At 49.4% G+C, this 20839-nt stretch overlaps 1 protein-coding gene across 8 annotated transcripts; it reads left to right on the top strand.

Moving 5' to 3' along the window:
- The first annotated feature begins 5443 nt into the window (after nucleotides 1-5443).
- On the top strand, nucleotides 5444-20789 carry LOC122385741 (glycine--tRNA ligase-like). Of its 8 annotated transcripts, none has more exons than XM_043374216.1 (15): nucleotides 5444-5517; nucleotides 13909-14132; nucleotides 14515-14719; nucleotides 14931-15072; nucleotides 15516-15681; nucleotides 16224-16369; nucleotides 16641-16790; nucleotides 17036-17198; nucleotides 17528-17692; nucleotides 18094-18220; nucleotides 18435-18561; nucleotides 18904-19102; nucleotides 19420-19513; nucleotides 19948-20135; nucleotides 20478-20789. In XM_043374216.1, the coding sequence occupies exons 2-15, from the start codon at nucleotides 14076-14078 to the stop codon at nucleotides 20598-20600; spliced, it is 2052 nt and encodes a 683-aa protein (XP_043230151.1). In that variant the 5' UTR covers nucleotides 5444-5517; nucleotides 13909-14075; the 3' UTR covers nucleotides 20601-20789. The 8 variants fall into 8 exon arrangements, with proteins under 8 accessions (XP_043230151.1, XP_043230153.1, XP_043230154.1 ...); XM_043374218.1 differs by lacking the exon at nucleotides 5444-5517 and adding an exon at nucleotides 13159-13245; XM_043374219.1 differs by lacking the exon at nucleotides 5444-5517 and adding an exon at nucleotides 13164-13224.
- Nucleotides 20790-20839: the final 50 nt, after the last annotated feature.

Raw genomic sequence — 20839 nt, 5'->3', positions numbered from 1 at the left:
AGCCAACAAAGAATATCACAAGAAGTCGACACGTTGTCACAAATGTGACGTGTTCCCCGGCCGCGCCCACGTCGGCCTGTCCTGCACCATTCGGTCCCAGTTGTCGGTCCCTGGGCCGGGTCAGGACAGTGCAGGCCGGGACACTGACTCTAGTGGACAGGAGCGGTGGGTGGGCGGCCGGGCGGAGTCTGACGCCGTGTTCGAGAGCCCCGGCACGGCCCAGCCGCTGTCGGCCGACCCACAACACCTCTCTGCTGAAACTAGGACCGTGTGTCGATAGCCTGCAGCCATTCGCGGCGGTCGGAGATGAAGCGCCAGTCAGAACTGGCTCCAGTCAGCTCACAAACGAGCCAACCAGGCAGAGGGCAGACCGGGGAGGAGGCAGCCGACCAGGGAAGGAATCCCAGGCATGGCGGTTGCCATCGCATAGATTATGTGGGTGGGTGATCTTCCCGAACAAAAATAAAGGATCAATAATATGAAGAGTTAAAACTGACTAAAATAAAATAGCATCTAGCAGGGACGGCCCCAAGACGACAGTTCCAACACAGTGCCACCGGCCCCGGCATCGAGTCTCTAGCAGCCAGCGCCGTTCGGGAGGTGGTAGAAAAGGCAAGCAAATTAAATCCAGACGAATTCAAACGAATTTAATTAAATTAGGCCTGCTAGAACCAAACCGAGCGAAATTAATGTTTGATTAATTCAATTCAGCGCAGAGTATCACACCCCAGAAAACCTAAAACAAACACATTAATCTGGAAAACATTTTGAAGCGTGCTCTTACTGGTTTCAGCAAATTTTCACATGAGCGAAACATCCAGGAGCGAAAATGGCCACAGCGGAGTGCACATACTATATGAGTGGGGTAGCAAATTTCCAGAAGAATGATATGAATGAATACTGGAAGCAAGTCTGTCAGGCTGGCCACAAATGACCTGAACAACTCGATAAATGGTGGCTTCATCGAAGAACTTGGAAACCAATGTTTTCCACAGAACTGCGGAGAATAATTTAAAGAAACAAGCACAGCTCCTAACTCAAACCATCATAAGATGCGATTTTCAACAGCAGAAACCTAAACTGAGGCCAGTCTTCCTATTTACTCTCAGGTAAATGTCAGAGTCGTACGGAAACAACAAGAGCGCATATTCATTCCAAACCTGAGCATCAAACGCCACGCCTTTTACGGGACGCGTTTGAAAAAAAAAATCGTCGCGAGTGTGTGAAAATTGTCACGGCAGGTCATTTTGCTTTGATGTTTAAGTTAGCTTGATGTTCACCTCTGGATAAATTAGCTCGCCTTGAGCTTTGGCTGACATTTATCGGTAAAATGATGCGGTTCGGAATAGAGGCGCGTTACGGATGTGGACGTAAAATGGCGTGCGCACAATGCCTGATATGAATCCGGCTGAAATGGTCGAAACTTTTTGCTACTGTCTACTTCCTCACAGACCGTAAAAATAACCATAAACGCGGAATCGAAGCCTTCCGATTCGAACAAAGGCGGACACAAACCGTCTAACATGAGCCAAATAGCAAGGCGCTGGTTACATTGGGGAGCTGCAGGCGCCGATCAGTGCCTTCATTGCGCCGGCTCTGTTCTGACTATGTCATAATTTAACTTGATCCTGACAAGCCAAAGCTCTTCGACGACTCCGGCAGGACCAGACTCCAAGACTACCAACAGCCACACCCAAGAGACTTCCTCGCGTCGACCTCGGCCCGTCTTTGTTTACGGGCAATGATGAAGCATCTCGAGTGCCTGCCGTCCCCGACTCTGTCAATTACTACGTCCCCGGGCCAATACCACGCGCCCCGGCCCGCCGGAGCGGCCCATACTCCCGGCGGAAGTCAATACTCTCACGGAGCACCGGATAATTTCCGTAATTTAAGCCAGTGTGCTCCAGTATCGGGCTGATAAACCCCACGCAGCCGGGCGGCCGACACGGCGTCACAAAGCGCCGGCGGCGGGCGCACAATGCCGCGGCCGACCCGGCGCGCTGAGACAATCATACTCATACTCATACTCATACTCATACTCATATATTTCGGTTACATCCAAGAAATTGGGTTTTCAGTAAACCACGTCATACATTCAGTAGTTCAAAACTCATACCTGTACATACAGGACAGATTCTATAGAGGTTAAAACACACCACACATGATAAACTAACTGACCACATTGACCTAGCGCAGCCGGATTAAACATGCCGTTTCTTAACCATTTTACGGAACGCCGCCAGACCGGTGCAGCCTCGAACAGGCGCAGGCAACTCATTCCATGAACGAGTTGCGCGACAGATGAATGAGCGCCGGGCAAGCTCAGTTCGCACGCGCGGGACATGAAGCTGACCGTCACTGGTTGCCCTAGTGTTGCGGCTCGACACCGCAGTACGGTGGACGATGCGGCTGCGGATCGAATCAGGGGCATGCGAGTCATGCATCAGTTTAAATATAACATGCAGATCATGCTCACGCAGTAGCTCCTGTACAGCAGGCCATCCCAGTTCCTTGCGGGACGCTGTCACACGGTCGCAACGCCTGAGGTTCGTTACGATTCTGACACAGAAGTTTATGCATTTCTGCAGTCTCCTGAGCTGTGTGACTGTGCAACCGCCCCATACAGACATGCAGTACGTTATTAGCGGGAAGACTAGCGCTTCAATCAGGAGCTTACGGGTCTCGCGCGGCACGCGGTGTCGAATCCTTGACAGACCGATCAGTACACTATAGCACCGGCGCAAAATGTATGATATGTGTTTGTCCCATGTCATGGCGTCGTCCACGGCGACGCCCAGCACCCTCGCCGACTGTACCGGGAAAATTTGAGAGTTTCCAAAATGGATATGGAAGCCAGTTTCAGTTTTCAATCGTTGCGATTTTACCATGATCATCTCAGTTTTAGAGGGGTTGATTTTTAATCTGTTCTGCGTAAACCATTTTAGAGCAGCAGACATGCTGGTTTCCAAACGTATTTTCATGTCAGAGAGGTTGTTCGGTAAGTCAGAGTGGAGGAACTGGGCGTCGTCCGCATACATAACGATTTTCTCAGCAGGTACATGTTGTGGCAAGTCGTTGGTAAATACCAAAAATAGGACCGGGCCCAGGATCGAACCCTGGACCACTCCGTGTGACACGCTCTCAACACTGGGGCCACCCCGAACAGACTGGGTCCTGCCACTGAGCCACGCACGAAACCAGCGCTCCTCAATGCCGTACCAGCCCAGCTTCTCCAGGAGGCGGCCGTGCTCGACACTGTCGAAGGCTTTAGAAGTGTCGGCTGTGACTAGTGACGTCACACGCCCGGCGTCTACGTTGTCTGTGAGGTACGTGACAGTGTCGAGCAGGGCCGCCTCGGTGGATAGGCCGGGCCGGAAACCGTACTGCTGTGGACACAGCAAGTGATGACTTAATAGGTAGTCCATGAGTTGTGTGCAGACAACACGTTCGCAAAGCTTGGACACAACAGGTAGAATCGAAATAGGTCTGTAATTGCTAGGGTCACACGCATCACCGCCTTTATGTAATGGTACAACAGTAGCGGTTTGCCAGGCGGGCGGCAGTTCACAGCGAGAGATAGCGCTGTTAATCACATGCAGAATATGCGGCCCTACCACGCTAAAAGTCAGTCGGATCATAGAGATCGTAATGCCGTCCGTCCCGCACGCCTTGGACGTCCCCATACGCTGGAGAGCAGCGGACAGCTCGGGCAGAGTGGCCGGGCGCGGTCTGAAGGCTCCGCTGGAGACTCGCGGCGGGCGGGGGTGCAGCGTCTCTCCGGTGTCCAGCGCCGCCAGGCCGTCCGCCACGCTGGGGCCGATGGTGGAGAAGTAGCTGTTGAGGCGGTCGAACCAAGCCGCTGGACGGCCTGATGACCCATCAGGTCTCGGTTCTGGTTTCTTGGATGAAATAAGAAACCGACGGATGTCGCGCCAGGTGGTAGACTTTGAGCGGCGGAATGATGACAGGAAATACTCCGAGCACGCGTGGTGTTGAGCCGTCTTGACTGCGTTGCGACAGCGACGAAATTCCTGCTCAGTCTCCTCGCACGGTGTCCGTTCCTTATCCTCCCGAGCCCTGTCACGTGCTTCCATTGCCTCTTTCACATCTTCATCATACATCCACGGTTGAGACTTGTGTCGCAGCTTGACCTCCTTCAGCGGCAAGTGCCGGTCAATGATCGGGTCCCACACCGCTCTCCAGGCCGACCACTTGTCAGTGGCGCTGATAGCGCCGTACACAGCCGACCAATCAGCGACGAGCAGGTCCAAACAGAGCGCGTCTTGGCTCAGGTTGCGCGTGGAGCGCACGGTGACTGTGGTGGGCTGGCGGCGCGTCTTCACGCCGCTGATCGAGACGGTGATAAGATCATGGTCGCTGATGTTGCATGGTGTTACATCAGCAGCCGTGGCGAGGTCAGGGTGACTAGTAATGATGTGGTCGATCAGAGTTGAAGTCACTCCAGGACGAGTGGGCGAGGTTATGAGCTGGCTGAGAGACAGACTATCCAGCAGCTCCTTGTACGCTCTCACTCCCGGCTTGGATGGCTGCATGACGTCGAAGTTAGTGTCTCCGAGGACAAACATTGGTGTACCCTTTGCCATGACGTGCGCGAGTTGGTCATGCAGTTCGTCGATGGCAGGTACCATAGGTTCTCCAGGTGGCCGATAGATGGCGCCGATGATGAGCTGTGTCCGGCCCGCCAGCCGCAGCCACAAGGACTCGAGCGGCGAGCCAGCACCGGGGACGTCCAACAGCGTGGTGGTGATGCTGTTGTTGTGGATGATCGCAACTCCTCCGCCGCTGCGGCCGACTCGGTCCTTCCGGACGATGGTGTAGCCGGGGAACAGGAGAGTGCTGCTGTCCATCGTCTCCGTTAGCCAGCTTTCACTCAGACAGAGCACGTCCAGTCGGACAGCTTGCAGGAGATGATTGATGTCATCCAGGTGTCTCGTCAAAGATCTGACGTTCAGATGTCCGACCCTGAGGTGGTCTGTTGAGCTGCGCACCGCGTCTCGAGCGACCTGCCGGGTCTGGTGGAGCGAGAGGCGATGCGGCTGTGATAGCCACCGCCGGGTTCTCGGCTCGCTCGCTGCAGTTGGTCGGGGACGAGTCTCGGCGCGCAACGTCACTCGGGTAGGTATGACACGTTTCGATTTTCTTCCAGCTCGAACTCCTCTGCGCTGCGACATCTTCAAGATACCCAGCCGCCGCAGTCGGTCCATCGTCTGCTGGTCCGGTGTGGCGGCGGCCGCACGCAACCGAAGTAGCCTCCGTCTCGTGTAGATGGCGCTGGTAACATCTCGGCCGGACTGGAGCGCTGTGTCGCGCTGGGCGCTCGTCCCATATATGGGTCGGAGGACAGCTGGCCACATATCAGCTGACGGCCGGTTCAAGGTCACCGGGTCCAGTACAGACTGGGCCTGAGCTGAGCGCCGCGCGTAAACAAATCCAGGCGGACGAGACGAGAGTGGCGCACGGACAGTGAACTCCTTCAGAGGCGTTATGCGACTCCAGGTAAGCAAAACGGCAAAAATCACACAACAAACGATCCTGCAGAGGTTTACCGACATGTTGATGGCACACTCACCGCTAGGCTTTTCACGATACCGAAAAATAACGCATAATAGAGCGGACGAAACACACACGTCCAGGCGCAGCGACACCAGCGCCACCAATCAGACGGCGCGCCGCCACCAGGCGGGCATCAATCCCGTCGGCGGGCGCCATCGGTCAGCCGCCGACGGCTCACCACACCGGGCCGGGGGGCGCCGGAGCCGGCGCCGAGACCGGCCGACCGGCAGTGCAGGACTTCAGCGACATACCCGACGGAGCAAGCTGTATTTGAACATCATCCTGGGTTTCATGACGATACCTTCACCCACGGATTTACGCTCAGGCACGTAGTGACAGCCCCGTCTGTGGACAGAGCCACGGTTCTCTTCCCGACCGTCGCATCACCGCACCGGTGCGATTACCGATTAGCCTGGCTGTGTCGCGAGACACTCTCGTCATCCCGGCTACACGCGGGGGCGGTAGACGGCGCACTGTGGGGACTTTGTCCATCCTAGCACGCAGGGATGCGGAGCCGGAGCCGGAGTCGGAGCCGGAGCCGCCGGAGCCGGCATATTTTGCCCGGAGCCGGAGCCGGAGCCGGAGCCGTGAAACAATATAGACCGGAGCCGGAGCCGGAGCCGGAGCCGCCAAAAAAGGGGGCGACTCCGGCTCCTTTTTATTTTTTGAAGAGGAAAAAAAATAATTGACCTAGTTCGGTTTGACAGTACAAGGCAGTGAAACATATGGTATGTACTTACGTCATGGGCCATCAAGTGAATGAAAAAAGCCGAATATCCCCAGTATCCCACAGTACGCAATCAACTTCCTGTCTGCTCCTCCCCCCCCCACGTCTACTGCATCCCCAGAACATGAGGACCGGTCATCAGGTGACGGCCATTGTTTTCAAGCCAGTGCAGTGGACTGCGACTCCCAGCACCCGGCACCGTCTCTGCCGAGACGGGTGTCAGCTTACGATGGTTCAGTGAACTCCGATTCGCGGCGACTGCGTTTCCAATGCCATCGCTTCCTAGTCCTTTGTTCTGCCAGTTCTCTCCGAGGTGCGTTTGCGCAGGGACGCGGTCATGAGCCGGTCATGGCAAAGAGTAACGCGTATAACCAATCCAATTTTTCTTCCACCCGTATTTAATTGATTGCATAGCAGTGTTCGCCACGGGCCGGGCCAGCCCAACGGGCCATGGGCCGGGCTGGGCTACGGGCTGGGCCGGGCCCCCAAATATCATTAGTCAACGGGCTATGGACGGGCCGGGCCAAGAGCTTTGTGCACTATGGGTTTTGCGACTAATGTCAATTTAAGAAAATTTGGAAACTGATGCAAACAAAACCCACTGGGAAAATACAAAACTAAACCAAATTTAAGCAATGTGAAAGAAAACCTACTTGATATTGAATTTTGGGAATCTTGAGAATTATCCAATATCACATCATGTCACACATAGGAGGGTTTTCATAAAAATTCCGCAACCAAAAAGATCAGAGAATCTCTAGCATCATTAGTTAGTTAATAAAAGTTAAAATGTAGTCATCAGAATAACTTACTTAGCACTACAACTCCAAAAACTAAGAAGCCACTCAACAATGATGGGCTACAGGGCTACATTAAGTTTAACACTTATATATGGTGATAGTGAGACAATTCCAACACAGTCTTTTTTCCTCCACCGACGGCTTTTTAACGAACAGAACCTTAAAAGGATACTCACAAAACACACTGTAAGTAACGAGGAACTCTACAGAGTATTTCGCGATGAAAGCTTCTTTAAATGTCCATAAATTTGTCAAAATAAATCACAACAAACCAGCCCCTTCTCAACAAAATTTGCAATCATGGCGGCGGCGCTATGTTTATGTGGCGGCATCTAGGTAGTATACACAACAGTATATCAAATAAATACGTTTTTTAAGTAAGTATCAAGGTGAAAAAAATAAACAAATAAAAAATAAAACCTAAATCACGAAGTCTGAAAACTCGAACAAAAACAAAACAAAAACTTGATCATATATGTTTTATTATACAATTGGTCAGAATCGCTACCTGCCGCAGCTGCGACAATCAAGAAGTGTTCGCTCATTATCGATTGATGGTGATGATGCATAAAAGTCGCAAAAGTACCCAATGACATTTCAAGCTTACCATGTTTTCTGCTTACGCTGCTAGCGATATCCATATCTTGAAAAGAGCCTAACATAAAATAGCAAGGAAAGTAGCAGATAGTTGTCCACAGAGATTCGGTTGACACGTGGGCATGAATTGAAAATAGATTAAGTCAGTTTTGCTGATAAATGGATGGATTTTCTCTTTTTTTGGAAGACAGTGCTAAAGTTAGTGTCACCTATTTTGTATGCTTTCTCAGGCTTTTGATATTGCAGCATCTATGGAGTGAATTTAACAGCAAGGTCGATCCCAGACAGATTCATCAATTCCCATAAGTCAAGCTTTTTTTTCTGCTGGTAAGTGCTGGGAAGTATAGAGTATGTTGCAAATACTTCCTTCAAGTATGCATTAGAGTCACCAATTATGAATGATAATGTTCACACACATCAGCTTGCAAGATAACTTTACTCATAGAATGTAGTTAATATAATCATGTAAACTTTTTATAGGTGTGTAATCATGACCTAATTGACTGAGGTGCTTGCTGTTACTGTTAAAATTTGTGCCATAGGTGCTTGAAATGATTATGTTCATTGAAAAGAAGGGGTCATGATTGCCATGTTAATATTCATGCAATTTGAATTGTTCTCAAAATAGTGTAATCAATCATGCTTATTATAGCAATAGACTAAGACAATAACTAGATTGCTATTTTTGACGGGCCGGGCCGGGCTGGGCTTGGAATATTTGCCAAGAGCGGGCTACGGGCTGGGCCGGGCTCTGAACCCATGGGCCCGGGCCGGGCTGGGCTGGGGATTTTGGGGCCCGTGGCGAACACTGTTGCATAGGGATTAGGGGATGTACTGAGTCGGAGCCGGAGCCGCCGGAGCCGGAGCCGCCGGAGCCGGACCATTTTACTCGGAGCCGGAGCCGGAGCCGGAGCCGCCATAACATTTCACCCGGAGCCGGAGCCGGAGCCGGAGCCGATTTTTTTCTCCGGAGCCGGAGCTGGAGCCGGAGCCGTCTGAAATTTCCACGGCTCCGCATCCCTGCAGTAGCACGACTTTATTCATATCGCACCCTACGCTACTTTTACTAGCTTTATTTCGCCTTCAAATGGTTGGGCTAATGGTTACTGATCCCAGACAACATGGTTGGCTCCCTTGTTGCATCCATCCCTCCCCCCACCCCTCGCCATAGACTTAGCGCTAAGTCGTCTTCGGCTAGCAATGCAGCGTGGGCGTGGAAGCGTTCAAGAAGTGGAATGAAGCTACAATTGTTTTTAGAAATAGTATTTGCTCATGCTTAGCCCAATAATCAAAAGGCATTCCGGACTTAACCTTGTGAAGCCTTGCGCTTGAAGGAGAGGGGGTCGAACAGATCCTCACCCTCGGTTTTTCGCAACTAACTCAAGCAAAACGTGGTGGAACGCGACGAAACTTTCTATACATTGGAGTCGGTCAATTGTATACATGAACTGAAAAGTTCATGACCTTGACTTTCATAAGTTTTGACATATGACCTGTTTCTCCCAACCAGGTTAGGCTGCTATCGATTTGGCGCATGTGAGCGCACATTATCGGCGCTTGTTGTGGTTGCTAACGCTCCAATATATGAAATGCTGTTTGTTCCTGGCATTTTTAAGGTCATGTGAAGGTTAGGTCGAGGTCATTTAGCTTAGATGACCTTAGTTAACCTTTCCGAGTAAGTATTTTTCAAGACGAGTGCTTAGAGATAATTTCGAATTTAACACCTGTTAAAACCTTTAATAAGAAGTTTTGGTGCTTACGTAACCTGTTACGAAGCCATTAGTAGTGATTGACACCTGCCTACTATGGATAGGCGGCAGGGCACCTAATCGTCGAGCCTAGCCTGACCCGACCTTGCATGAAAAAGATCATTGATCAAAACTAACATGAAATTCGTGATCACCACCCCCAAAACCTACACCCCCACTTTACGAAGTTAGGTATCAGTTTTCGATTTGCCTATATCAAAGCTCCATAATTGAAGTTCATGAGGTGAACATTGCCTGTAGGAGCCAGTAATGTAGACGCAGCGTTGCAACAGCGTTGTTGTTTTATCCAAAAACAATATTTGGCGATGGAAAATAACAAGGTCAACATGGTATCACCCCCTCACTCCCTCCTCCCAACCTCTACTGACCGAAAACCCCTCAGGCGGTGTGCCGCGGTCGGGTAACCCGCCGCGGCCCGGCCCGGCGGGGCGTAAGAAACCACGCGTCACCGTCTGCTTTGACGTCTCATAGTGACTGGTTTAGGCAAATTTCGGCAAAAAATGAGAGTTGCCCCCGATGCAGAAATTATTGGAGAAAATTTTGATATATGTTTCCACGCGTACCACCGCGTATCAAACTTTGTAGGGTAACAGTTTGCTGATTCAACTCCCGGAATCAAAAGCATTTTAACATTTTTAGCATTTCCTTCGAAAATGATACCTTTGGTTGTTTTTTTAGAAATTTTCGTGTATACCATCATCTTCCTCATTAAGCACAGATAATAAAAACATATCGCAACTTTAAGCTGCTGTTCAGGGAAACGAGTGAGCGGGCGTTTCATTGTCGTGCTTTTTCGCTATATCCGGGAAGCAGGATGCTGGTCAGCGCAATGCTACACTTTGAGAGGTGTTTTGAGGTGTAAGCAATCGTTTGTGAAAGGATTTAAGGTCGGGTATGGATGCACTGGGCAATTCTACGTGAAATGGATGACAAAAAAATGGATATCAAAATACTCGTATTTGCCACTTATGTCGTGCTAGGATGGCATAAGTCCCCACGGTGCGGCGGGGGCGGCGGCGAGGGCGGTGGCGGGCCGAGGCCGAGGCCGGTCATGGTCATCCAATTACCGAACTCGGGGAGCGGGGCGGGACTCCCCGCATAGGAACAAGGACGGCCCGATAATCGACAGATCCGCCAGCTCCCACCTCGTCGGCTATTTTGCGCTGCAGACGCAAACTACGCGTGCACCGAGCCGACGCTCCGAGAGCATTCCGGAAAACGGCGGGTCGATTCGGACGACCTGGTGAGCCGCTGAAATTACGATCGAGATAGTTTGGATAGTTTCTGAGAGCTGTCTCATATCGGAGAAGTACATATTTGCATTCTTTGCAGAATACGGAACGTAGTCCGTCGCAACAGTGATCAGAGTTCATCAGCGTCCGGATGTGCAGATATGAACGAAGACGAGAAATGTGATAAAAAAGATAATGAAAACGATCGGTTTCGGGATAACGACCGATGTAAGAGACAATCGCTAACGAAAATACGCAAAAAAACACCTTCTTATGGACGAAATCATAGCAGCTTTTGGATATCTTAGCCATAGTCGTCCTTATTGTATTGTCTTAAAGACAATCAACGCCATCTCCCAGCATAAGGTCTATCTTCGAACGGTAGGTAACTGCAGCATCATTTAAAACGGTGTTATGGCTAATGAACCATTAATCCTCATCTCTCATCCGAAAAAAGAGCCCAACTTTTTAACTTATCTTCAAATTACACCAGTTTCTTCGGTCGACCACCAGTTAGAAGGAGGGAAGTTATCCACCCGATCAGTAAAACATCGCATGAAACTTCCGCTTACGGAGTAATTGAGCGGGAGAACTTGCTTTTAATGCCAAACAAAGCAGGGCTAAAAAACATCTGCGAATATTTACGGCAAAGTGAATCACGGGCCGGGGCGTGATAACAATGTTGTAACCTAAACGTAAGGTGGTCTTGATGTCTCATGGTACGGTCCAGATCAAACAAGGCGAGGCTGCGGTAGGCTGGAAATGCTTGGGTTGTCGAATAAACCGTGTCCAACTCCAATTATACGACACCTGCTACTGATTGCGTTGAGCGGATGCGGAACATCTGCCGTGCGAGTGGTAAATACATGTGGATGCAGTGCTGAAAGCACACACCCAGCTTTTTGAACAGTCCAAGACTGATTCCAAAAGCCATTACTTGCACTTTATCACACGAAGCGCACCGATAACCTGCACCGTCCGTAAAGGTCCCACGGGAGCGCGACTACAGCACCCCATCCGCACGTTCACGCCCCCTAGCTACGGCGCTGGCAGCACCCCTGGCGGCCGGCGGCGGAACCAGTACTCACTGATGGCCTTGCCGTCCTTCCAGTGGGTGACTTTGAGGGTGACGGGGCCGTCGGTGGTCACCTTCTTCACGTCAGACTTGAGGGCCTGCCGCAGCACACGTGCCGCGATGGCAGAGTACTGCAGGTAGCTGGAAAAGTGAGCGTAATGTGAGCAATGTGGGGAGAAACTGCAGGACCTCAGCAGACTGTACTAAATGTTGCTTTAAATAAGGCAGAGCACCAAGGATCAGAGGATAAAAGAAGGAACATCCTAAATAGGCAGAAGAGTTCCCAAAGGAACTGCTGGTTTCTTTCATTAAATAGGTACGCATCATAACATAGTCACAACTGTTATGAGAAGAGGGCATTTCAGCAGCATGTCCTGAAGCCTAGATTTGGCTGAGATTTTGCAGGGGAAGGGAAGAGGAGCTTATAGGTACGCAACTAATTCTTCTAGAAGGCTGAAAGGGAGGCTGTGTCTACAGACATTTGACTGCTGCCAAGTGCCAAAGGAAGTGAGGGTGTAATAACCATGATACATTAAAGCATTAAAGCAGCATTGAAGAGCTGGCGTGTCTTGTGCTTCCAAGTTGAAGTTCCTCTTCTCCCTCCCCATCCCTACACCCATCCAGTAAGGCTGGGAAATGGAGGAACCCCACAAGGTGAGTAAACAAGGTGAGTATAAGCTTAAGCTCATACAAGTTCCCTTTCATGTAGGTAGGCAGTGTACATACATGCATAAATTGTAGTATCTAGGTTGGGTACCTACTTTAAAGTTTAACTTCCGGAAACCAGCGCAGCCCAGCTAGTATCTGAAAACCAAGGTTAATGGCTGGCAAAATGTGCAATAGGATTATTAGTGTGCAACCATTCATAAAAACATCCCCTCTAATTGTGAATGCCTTAAAAACAATTGTCTACTAAACTCATTAACATGAAATCAAAAAGCATTAATAAAGGGACCTAGGGATGCTAGTAAAAACAGTAAAATGGCTATTGCGTCGTTGGAGCCAATAGATACAACAATTCAAAATTACTTACTTCAGACCAGCTTGCCTCCAGTAAGTCATTTTATTTATTTATCGGGACGGGCACACAAATACAGCGAAGCGACAGCGGGAGGAGAGAGAATCGTGAGTGAAAAAGTGCACGCATCAAAGTGAGAGGCCCTCCTAAAAAAGAAGAACTTATCAAAAGTTTGATATCATTTGATGCCAAAATGCTAATTATCGCATTAATGGGTTAAAGTTACAGGCAAAAGAATATTCAATTTGTATTAGAAAAAATAATACCGTTAATTGAATAACTTTTGGGACGTTTATTTTTCTCTAAAGGCATGAGGGAAATATAAAAACGTTTTATTTAAAATCTTGATTTGTAAAGAACGCGTCATTTATGTCTCAGAGTTCTCATGCGCCCGCACACATGCGAGCATTTTTGTTTTAAAACTCTGGGAATGTAGTATAATGAGCTGCTTTGGTACAATTTGTTTTAAAATGGTGTTTCCCTGAAAACAGGAAATAAATGTGTTTTGATTTGTTCTGCACATCGTCTTTCCATGGAGCAATAATGCTTTCACCGTTTCCCCCGATTTCGTGGCTGACTGTCGTGACTCATGCCTTGCCTCAGCCTGAGCCGGTGACCCGTTTCAGTTTCCTGCCGGCTTTCTTTTAACCGTCAGCTAGTTGTTGGACCCTGAAGAATCGCTTGTTGAAACAGTGGTTAAATCTGACTGAAATATTTTACAATAATTGGGGTGTCATCGATGGATTTCTGACCAGCTCAAGCTATTGCAATTGTGATTACTGGGTTGGACAACCAATCTCAAAGGTTGTCTGGGTGGCTGCATCATTCGCCATATGGGCTCATATTTTGTCATTATTACCCGCAGGAAACGTTTTTTTTTTGTCAGCCTGTCAAATTTTCCATTCACTGCATCTTACCATTGAATCTATTACTTCAAACAAGAACAACATATGTTCAAAATCTTGCTTTAGAACTCGGCCATCACTCATGATGCTCACTTTATTGATGGGTGGTCTTCTGGTGTTGGTGTTAATTAGATAACAATGTTATAATAATTTGCTTAATGACACCGTAGCCTAGGTACCTATTGCATTAACCATGTGTCTTCGTTTTCAGCTCTCTCAAAGCGTGTGTTGCAGAAGACTTTTACTTTGACTTTAGTACCTAACATCTGGAAAAGGTCATTTTCTTCTGCACCTGCCTTAAGTTATCCTTTGGCTCCTGGCTGGGGTAGCAAGCAAGCTGCAAAGAAGCCAAAGAAAAAGCATCCTAACCTTTACATCATGGATGCCAAAAGTGAAGAAATTCTGGCTCCTTTGAGAGCTGCTGTTAAGGAGCAGGTGAGATATATGGGCTCATGGACTGCTATATTACAAATTCAATGTATTTATATATTTTTTACACTTTGCATCAAAAGCAATGCCAAGGTCAGTGTAAGAAATGACTGCCATGGTCTTGTGCACTTAGTGAGCAAATTGTTTGCTAAAAACCAAAATTTTCCTCAAGAATGGAGTCATTGAGATAGCTGGAATGATGAAATGAGCATAAATCTAAAAGTTTATTCCTGGGTGAGTTGTGTTTCTCACAAACCCAGCTCAAAGCTTTGCTGGCCCACTGTTGCCTAATGATATCATTTAGAGTAATTGCTTGCATCATTTTGATGATTATTGTGTTCATAGGTCTACCTGCTGCATTGATGAACTGTGTCTCCCCTTGTATCAGGGTGATCTTGTAAGATCACTTAAGGCTGATGGAGCATCAGAGATTGACATCAAAAAGGCTGTCAATGAACTCAAGGCAAGAAAAAAGCTATTAGAAGATAAAGAATTGGCACTTGCTCCCTCAGAAGCAAGTTTTGACAGGACCAAGATGGAAGATCTCTTGAAGAGAAGGTTCTTCTATGACCATTCCTTTGCTATTTATGGAGGCAAGTTACCTAGACAATATTGTAACATCTGAAATCTTACTAGTTCAAGGATTCATGTTTAGAAAGAAATTCAAAAGTGAATTGATTTCAGAAGTTTCTAAATCAGGTGGCATTGCTTATAATTTGTTTTTGTCAGATTAATTGCAACATAAGTAGTAGTTTCGAATTCAATGCAACAGGTGCTGGTTGTTAAGATCATTACCATTTTCAGGTGTTACTGGTCAGTTTGACTTTGGGCCAATGGGATGTGCACTGAAGTCCAACATTATTTCTGAATGGAGAAACTTCTTTGTGCTGGAGGAACAGATGCTTGAAGTTGACTGCACAGTTCTTACTCCTGAGAACGTCCTCAAGTGAGTACCATTTTATTTTTGCAGGCATGTTCTCACTATGTCATCTCACCTACATTACAGAGCTTCCCATTACTCCCTCTCTCTCATATAACATCATGTTTTTTCAATCGGAACGTCAGGTCAGGTCGAGCAATTTCAGCTCAACCAGCGCTGTGGCGGTCGTCCGATCATAATGTTTTGAGGCAGGGAAGGAGGTCGTGGAAGTGTTGCCCACTGACTCGGTCCTTGGACCCGTAGTAATTAATGGCAAGCGGCGATTGGGGCTCGTCAAAATACATAAAAAGGTATCTTACCCATTTACTAGACAGTTCTGGTCATCAGAAGTGATATGCAGTGGATATTCCCGAATTTAACGTATATGTACAAACTTGCTCGTGTTTCATGACCTAATAGAGCTGCAACATTGCGGAAGAAGGCCTAACCAGAGATGTCTACATCTTCAGGGCCTCTGGGCACGTGGAGCGTTTTGCCGACTTCATGGTGAAGGACCTGAAGAACGGCGAGTGCTTCCGGCTGGACCACCTCATCAAGGCCTTCCTGGAGAAGCTGGCCGCCGACAAGAAGACGAATGAGGCGACCCGCCAGGAGTGTCTCACCACCGTGGCCAGGGTGAGGGTTGGGTGTCGACAGTCATATCGTTGGACCCAGGAAACCAGATGCTCATCAAGCTAATGTGCACAAAAACTCGTCAGCTGACTGTGTGGTCCCTGGAATGGTCAGTCACTGTTCTGTATTGTTAATATGCTGCAGTTTAAAGCATTGTTGCTTCTAGGGCGCTAATTGATATGGGCTTTTTTACTGCCAAAGGAATGTTACTGCAGCTAGAACTGAACTATCAACGATTCTCTCCCGACTTTTGGTTTTGTTTACCCTTATCAGTTGTTTCATCACATTCAAAATAATCAAAAAGAAAATCTCAATACGACCTTGCTTAGACTTCTGTTGAGTGTTTTATCATGTAGAAAAAAGGCGCAAAGGGTGGCGTTTTGTAGTCTGTGTCCGTTCCGTGTTCTAGTTGCGTGAATGTCTGTATGCTGAGCTTATCGTGGATCAAAACACAGTTAAGGTCATGCATTATGTGTGAACCTTTTAGTACCCTGAACTATCTCCCCATAAGCCGAGCTTTGACGCTCGCCGGTCCTGCCACACAGCTGGACGGTATGACCCGAGAAGAGATGAACGCCATCATGCGCAAGTACGAAATGAAGTCGCCCATCACCGGCAACGATTTGTCTGACGCCATGGAGTTCAACCTCATGTTCAGCACGTCCATCGGACCCACCGGCCTGCTCAAGGGGTAGGTCTCGCCGCTGCTGCTTACCGTTGCTATGAGTATGACTGTCTGTTTCTCTGTTGACTGTCACAAATACGTTAAAGTGAAATAGATAGCATGTTGACTGCTGGATATTTATCACGATCATGTGGCGGTCTTATTTTGATTGTGGAAGTCTCAACATATTTGCTCTAAGAGACATGTCCGCGATGGGCGCAAAATGACCTCGTAGTCGGCGTGCCCCTATTACCCCCAACAAACAGACAAACAAGACATGTCCGCTCTGTCCGCTCAGATACCTTCGTCCGGAGACTGCGCAGGGTATGTTCGTCAACTTCAAACGGCTGCTCGAGTTCAACTCTGGGCGACTGCCGTTCGCCGCCGCTCAGATCGGCAACGCGTTCCGGAACGAGATCTCGCCCCGCAGCGGGCTGATCCGAGTCAGGTGGGTGTATTGATCCATTTACTTGCACAATGGAACGACACTAACGTGCCGGCGTTTTCATGTTCTGTCTTGCGCTGAGTGTTCATAGGGAAAAATGCTGCGGTGTAGGTGTATGCATCCTCCATTTTGCCAGTCTGGGGGCTCCTTTTTTTGTTTTTGAATCTCGGTGACACTCGTATAACATTATGTTTTAGTTGCCACTGCAGTGTATCTCTGTGTCACCCCTCACTCTGTGCGTTTCGCAGAGAGTTCACCATGGCCGAGATCGAGCACTTTTGCGACCCGGATGAGAAGGACCACCCGCGGTTCGCGTCCGTCAAGGACCAAACGCTGGTGCTGTTTTCGGCGTGTAACCAGATGGACGGAGTGGCCGCGCAGACCACCACCATCGGGCAGGCCGTCGCCAAGGTGGGATTCGTGCAATGGAGAGGCGGGTGAAGGAGAGAAGTGGATGTGGAAGTGGAAGAACCACACACTCCATGGATGTGTGTGGTATCAGCCAATTGGTTGAAAGAGGCGGCGGTCAATATTGCGGAGTGGTGGTGACCGGTGCTAGATATGAAAGAGTCAAAGGAATGTCCTTTAATTATTTCTTGAATGATATGGAAATTATACACTAAGATATCAGCATCACATGTTCTGGACTCTCGACTGATACCCTTTGGCATTTACGCGAGGCCCGACGTACTAACACTATGCTGACCTGTTCGCCCGCCCCGCTGACCCGCCGCTCTCAGAAACTGGTGGCCAACGAGACTCTGGGCTACTTCATGGCGCGCATCCAGCAGTTCCTGCTGCGGATCGGCGTGGACAAGGCGCGGCTGCGCTTCCGTCAGCATATGTCCAACGAGATGGCCCACTACGCGTGTGACTGCTGGGACGCAGAGATACTCACCTCATATGTAAGGACTCGCTTGGACCAATAGGGCCGTAGTCGTATTGGGCTGGGGTTAAATGCAAGGTCCTTTAATAGTCTGATGATTTGGAGTATCAGTGTTGTGTTTTGGATCTTACTTCAGTTGCGGCCTCGGTGGAGAGATTTTTGATGCATGACCCGTGGAAATCTAGTCTTTTTTTTTTTGTATGCTTTTCGTGGCATCGACCGTTTGATTCCTCTTGCTTTATTTATGGAAATCGCGCATTCTGATCTGTGCCGCAAATGTAGCCCCCATCGCGCATTTGTCTTGTTTTAGTTTCCAATTCATCGCTCTGCTGGGATGACCCGGGTGTTATTTCACAAGCTTTGCACACATTAGGTACACCAGCTAAACAATGTCTAAGTGCTTCCCCGACTCGTTCTCAGGGCTGGGTGGAGTGCGTCGGATGCGCCGACCGGTCGGCGTACGACCTCACCCAGCACACCAAGGCCACCGGCGTCAAACTGGTGGCAGAAAAGAAACTGCCCGCCCCCAAAACCGTTGATGTTGTCGGTGAGTGGGAAAGGGATGAGAGAAAGGGAAAGAGGAGAGACGGAATGGACAACTCGACCTGAGGTATTGGGGCAAGATTGATTCTTATGTTGGTAAATTTACACATAGCAAAACGGATCCAATGAGACATCACGTTATTGCATGTGTGTAGGATAGTATACATGCACGATGTTTTGCTTTGTTGTTCGTCAGTAACTTTCGTCTGCTCCCGCAGAGCCTGTGATAGTGAAGGGTGTGCTGGGGAAGCAGTTCAAGAAGGACGCCAAGAAGGTGACGGACGCGCTGACGGCCCTGTCACCCGAGCAGCTCACGGAGATGGAGAACAAGCTGAACGAGGCCGGGTACGTGACGAAGGGCGATTTTATCCCTTTTGGGTTAGCTAAATTTATTTCAAGTTTCTCTGCTCGTTAAATGAAATTTATTTTACATCTAATCCGCTTTGGTAGGTTGCTTCCGTATCATTCACTTGTAAGCGTAAAGCGTATGTATAACGGAAAACAAAATATAAATGACACCGTGATTCGAAAGATGGAAACCTAATTTTTATACCTTTATTCCGCACCGGAGTGTTCTCACACCGCTTGTTGGAATTTGGCCGTAAGTATGTACTAGTTATGTAGTGTCAGCAGCCAGCCTCCCTTTTACCTGCAGCCGACTGACGGCTCTGCCCTTCCCTCCCCCAGCACCTACCAGCTGACGGCGGCGGACGGCAGCTCGTTCGCCATCTCCAAGGACGTGGTGTCGGTGAAGCGGCACCAGAAGACGGTGCACGTGGAGGAGGTGGTGCCCAGTGTGATCGAGCCCTCGTTCGGTGTTGGTCGTGTCATGTACGCCCTCCTGGAGCACAGCTTCCGCGTCCGAGAGGATGACGACCAGCGAACCGTGAGTGATGGCGAGGGATGGGGAGGGGACTGGCGGCTGGGTTGATATGACTATAGAGTATGGCTGACGGACTATTGAGCTGGGTAAGCTGGTAGTAGATACATATTACATTGGTATGAGATTACGTGACATGCTGTGTGGAGAGAAAAGATACATATTTGAGCTAGCGTGCTCTTCGGACGACGATGTTTTGTCGATCGTCATGACCTCAGTACGGGTCGCATTGTGCTCACATTGTGGCAATCATTTAGCGCGACATTCACCATCGCTAATCCACTATATGTCAGTTGTGTTCAACCCCGTCTGTTCGCCGGCAGTTCTTCTCGCTGCCACCGGTCGTGGCGCCACTCAAGTGCTCCGTCCTGCCTCTCAGCGGAAACTCCGAGTTTGAGCCATTCGTGACGCAGCTGTGTAAGTAACGCTGGTTTCTGGTCAGCAGCTAGGTATATGTGCTGCTAGTGTATAGCGCTGGTACGGACTGGGCCGCTGGCTGTCACTTAAGGCTGTTTGAGGCGTGCGGGGCATACGGGCACACCTTTCCTGGCGGTAAATGGATTAGCAGGTGAGTGTTGCATCATGTTGTATGTCAAGAATACCGCCTTTTTAAGCGTCATCGGTCAATTACTGAAGGCACTTTTGAAATGTTGTTACTTCCGCTCAGTAGCTACCCGTCTGATAACGACATGCCATTTCATTATCCTAGCAACACTCCCACACTCTTCACCTGCGTACAGCTGAACACGCCTGCCTATGCGGGCTTCTCTCTGACTGTTCCTCCGGCCGCTGAACTATTATTGCATGTAAGCTGCTGTGCGTTCCCCACTGACAATCTCATCTCCCTGCAGCCCGTGAGCTGACGACCGCCGGCGTCTCGTGCAAGGTGGACAGTGCCAGCGGCAGCATCGGTAAACGGTACGCGCGAACCGACGAGATCGCCATCCCGTTCGGCGTGACCGTCGACTTCGACACGCTGAAGGAGCCGCACACGGTGACACTGCGCGAGCGCGACTCGCGCGGCCAGGTCCGACTGCCGGTGAGTAGCGGGGAGGGAGAGGTGGTGGTGGGGGGGGGGGGAGGAGAGGTGTTTAAGAGTGGAAAAGGATGGTGGAAATTAAGGGGAAGACGGTAATGCGAGGCTAAAGAAGATGCTGGGGTTCGAGATGTGTTTGTTAGAGAAATAACTCAATTGCATAAGACGTATTTTGAGAAGACCAGAGCTTGCATCAATCAAACACCATCCTACTAGGCTCTCACGAGGAGTCTGTATGAGACGACAGTTTCACGCACGCGCACTGTTGTGCGTCCTTTCTCCTTGTCACCTCGCCATTTTGCGCTCCAACTACCAGAAGTGACGTTCCTTCTCTCCCTTCGACAGCTCTCGGACGTCGCTCCGCTGGTGTCGAATCTCTCGCGTGGCCTAACCACCTGGGCCGAGGTGGAAGCCAAGTACCCGCGCTTCGAGCAGCAGGAGACCACCAAGGCCGGAGGCGACAGCTGATGGGCGCCCGGGTGCACCAGCGCGCACCAAAGACGACCGGTGTTCCGCGACCGGAGGTGACGGAATAGTGCGGCGGGAGGTATTTAATGCGGAACGAGACGGTAATGTTATTGTTCAGGAACCGGGTTATCGCAGATGAATTGCTATTCCTTTTTTGATATGGAACAATACATAGATGTGGCGACGGAACCCGCATTGTGGGGTAGTTGATAGGTGTTGTTAATTGAAGAAAAAGGCAT

Source organism: Amphibalanus amphitrite, unplaced genomic scaffold (assembly GCF_019059575.1).
Source record: "Amphibalanus amphitrite isolate SeventyFive unplaced genomic scaffold, NRLGWU_Aamphi_draft 000229F_arrow, whole genome shotgun sequence".
Classification (NCBI taxonomy): Eukaryota; Metazoa; Arthropoda; class Thecostraca; order Balanomorpha; family Balanidae; genus Amphibalanus; species Amphibalanus amphitrite.
The sequence above is the reverse complement of the archived record's forward strand: the minus strand, read 5'-3'. Positions and strand labels throughout refer to the sequence as shown.

What these genes read in the sequence shown, in the direction of transcription:
- LOC122385741 (XM_043374218.1), top strand. An exon ending in ACTCCTGAGAACGTCCTCAA is followed by an intron (nt 15,073 to 15,515) that starts GTGAGTACCATT and finishes CTACATCTTCAG; the next exon opens with GGCCTCTGGGCACGTGGAGC. An exon ending in GTCTCACCACCGTGGCCAGG is followed by an intron (nt 15,682 to 16,223) that starts GTGAGGGTTGGG and finishes CCTGCCACACAG; the next exon opens with CTGGACGGTATGACCCGAGA.